Consider the following 2712-nt stretch of genomic DNA (forward strand, 5'->3'; position numbering starts at 1 on the left):
CTTGGACTCCTCCATCGTCAGACCACAACAACACGACGGTTGGAGGAAGAGCGCCTCATCTTCCGCCTAGGAACCCTCCAACCACAAGGGATGAACTCAGATTCCTCCAGTTTCCTCATTTCCCCTCCCCCCACCTTGTCTCAGTCCCAACCCTCGAACTCAGCACCACCTTCCTAACCTGCATCTTCTTCCTGATCTCTCCGCCTCCACTCCCACTCCAGCCTATCACCCTCACCTTAATCTCCTTCCACCTATCGCATTTCCAACACCCTCCCCCAAGTCGCTCCTCCCTACCTTTATCTTAGCCTGCTGGACACTTTCCTCATTCCTGAAGGGCTCATGCCCGAAACATCAATTCTCTTGCTCCTTGGATGCTGCCTGACCTGCTGCACTTTTCCAGCAACACATTTTCAGCTCTGATCTCCAGCATCTGCAGTCCTCACTTTCTCCTGGAGGAAATTTGAGTTGCACTCAAATGGTAGAACAGACTAGAGTGCTAAACAGCCTAATTCTGCACTTGTATCGCATGGTCTTACTGTTCTATATTCACTCCCAGGAGGAGCCTAACATGGCTGGCATTTGTGGTTAATAATTCTTGCCCACAAAGATGTAGTGTAGTTAAGGCTTATTTTCCAACTCAGTGAAAATGAAGTCTCTCTTCCACCTTAATGTGCTGAACCTGAAGGAGTTTAATTGGGGGAAACAATGGTTTGAAAATTAAAGAGACACTTCCTTCTCGCCCCCACTACAGTCTAATTAGAAAATAAACAACTCGGAGCTCCACAACATTGTCAAACTGGAATCACAAACTGATGCAGTACTTCTGGGAAAGACATGGGAAACCAAAGAGAGACATACACGCAAAGGCAGACAGTGTGTGTGTGTGTGCGAGAGAGAGATCAAGAATCCCCCTCACCTCTCCATTTTAGACACCAACTGGAAGAGGAACTTTCGGTGGCGCCACAACCGGGTGAGTAGTAAGAGGCTCCAGACCAGACTGACCACATTCCGCCAGCACCCGCCTCGCCCCATGCGAACAGTAAACCCACCCCCACCTCCCTCCGGGGACATGCCCCACTCACCAGGAAGCCCACACCGGCCCTCCCCACACAGCAGCGACAGCCTCCATCCCGAGCCGGGGCCCGCCCGGGCCTAGGTCGCGAGACCCGGGAACCTCCCCCACGACGTCCGCCCACTCCCTCACCCCTTAAATGTACACGGCCCGACACACACACACACCTGTCTCTCCGACCGCACACAGCCCCCCACTCCAGCACAGAAGGATGGCGGCGGACACCCCGCACAGTAGCGGCCAACGCATCACGACAACAGCAAAGCGCAGAGAGATTCGACACTCCAGCAGCGGCCTCCTCCACCAACAACTTCCGGCCGCTGCTCATATGACCGGAAAGGGCGGGGCCTGAGACGCGCGGCGCCCTTGCCAGCATTGGCCCCGCCCCTTGCCGTGCGATTGGCTCAAAGACGACCACTGCCTTGCGATTGGTTGGGAGGAGCCCTACGCCTTTTTTTGTGGCCAACCGACCCCTGTTTTGCGATTGGCTGATAGGAATAGGTAGTTCGCTGCTTTGGGATTGGCTGGGAATTTCCCCACGTTGATTGGCTGGGAATGCTCTCCTACCTTGTGATTGGCTGACGGCTGGTCCCTGCCCTTTCCCTGGAATGTGACAATAATAAATCAAATCAAATCAAAGTGTTTGTTCTGAGAAAGAATGGTATCTAACGCCCATAGAGGTATGCAAACTGACGGGATTTTAAACAATAGGTGTGAAAGCTGAGCTACTTTGAGAATGTAATTTCAAACAAGTTCTGGGAGTTACATATCAAAGACCAGTAACCAGCATATCCCAGTCAAAAAGAAGGAAGTTTTAATCTAAGATTGTTTACTGTATCACATCTCCATGACACTGGGCTCCTTTGGCTATAAATTCTCTGAGCGTGATCTTAACCTCCACAACCACCTGATGAAGGAGCAGCGCTCCGAAAGCTAGTGCTTCCAAATAAACCTGTTGGACCGTAACCTGGTGTTTTGTGATTTTGAAATTTGTGGGAATGGGTACTGCAGATGCTGGAGATTAGACTCTAGATTAGAGTGGTGCTGGAAAAGCACAGCAGGTCAGGCAGCATCTTTCGGGATAACGCCCTTCATCAGAAATGAGGATTTTTAACTTTGTCCACCCCAGTCCAACACCGGCACCTCCAAGTCATGATTCTCAAGTTGGCCAAGTTTTTTAAACCATAGGTGTGAAGTCTGTCTGTGTCCCAATGTTATGTCAGACTGACAAACCCTCTGTATAGTTTTACAGAGTGTTACGTGGATTTATGCAATGTTTGAGCAAAATAAAAATAAAACGTAATTCTGCAAAAACAAATTCACCCCATAAGTTTATATGTGTGCACATGTAGGAGCAACAGATTGAGTGTGCATGTGAGTGTGTGCGTGTGGGTGTGAGTGCACATGAGAGTGTGTAAATATATGTGTACATGTAAGCTTGGTTAAGTGTGTATGTGAGTATGATGGGTTAAGTGTAAGAGGGTGTGTGTGTTGGTGTGAGTCCAGGGAGTGTATGTGTGTGCATATGAAAAAGAGCTTGTTTTTGAGGGAGAGTGTGCGTGTGTGCGCGTGCGTGTGTATCGGGCAATGGAGTCACCTGTAGTGTGACATGAACCAAGGGTCCCAGTTGAGGCTATTCC

The 2712-nt window shown here is 49.9% G+C and overlaps 1 protein-coding gene across 4 annotated transcripts in view; it reads right to left on the reverse strand.

The window, feature by feature from the left end:
* cd164 (CD164 molecule, sialomucin) overlaps positions 1-1413 on the reverse strand; it is a 17003-nt gene extending 15590 nt beyond the window's left edge. For 2 of the 4 annotated variants that reach the window (XR_006311236.1, XM_043687104.1), the window contains exon 1: positions 1240-1409. Coding sequence is in view for 3 of the 4 variants with exons in the window: in XM_043687104.1 (XP_043543039.1) it covers positions 1240-1321 (82 nt within the window). In the remaining variant the exon portion in view is untranslated. Of the gene's footprint in view, positions 1-1239 lie in introns of all 4 variants that reach the window. The other 2 variants (XM_043687105.1, XM_043687106.1) reach the window with 2 other exon arrangements.
* Positions 1414-2712: the final 1299 nt, after the last annotated feature.

Source organism: Chiloscyllium plagiosum, chromosome 3 (assembly GCF_004010195.1).
Source record: "Chiloscyllium plagiosum isolate BGI_BamShark_2017 chromosome 3, ASM401019v2, whole genome shotgun sequence".
In the NCBI taxonomy this organism is placed as follows: domain Eukaryota; kingdom Metazoa; phylum Chordata; class Chondrichthyes; order Orectolobiformes; family Hemiscylliidae; genus Chiloscyllium; species Chiloscyllium plagiosum.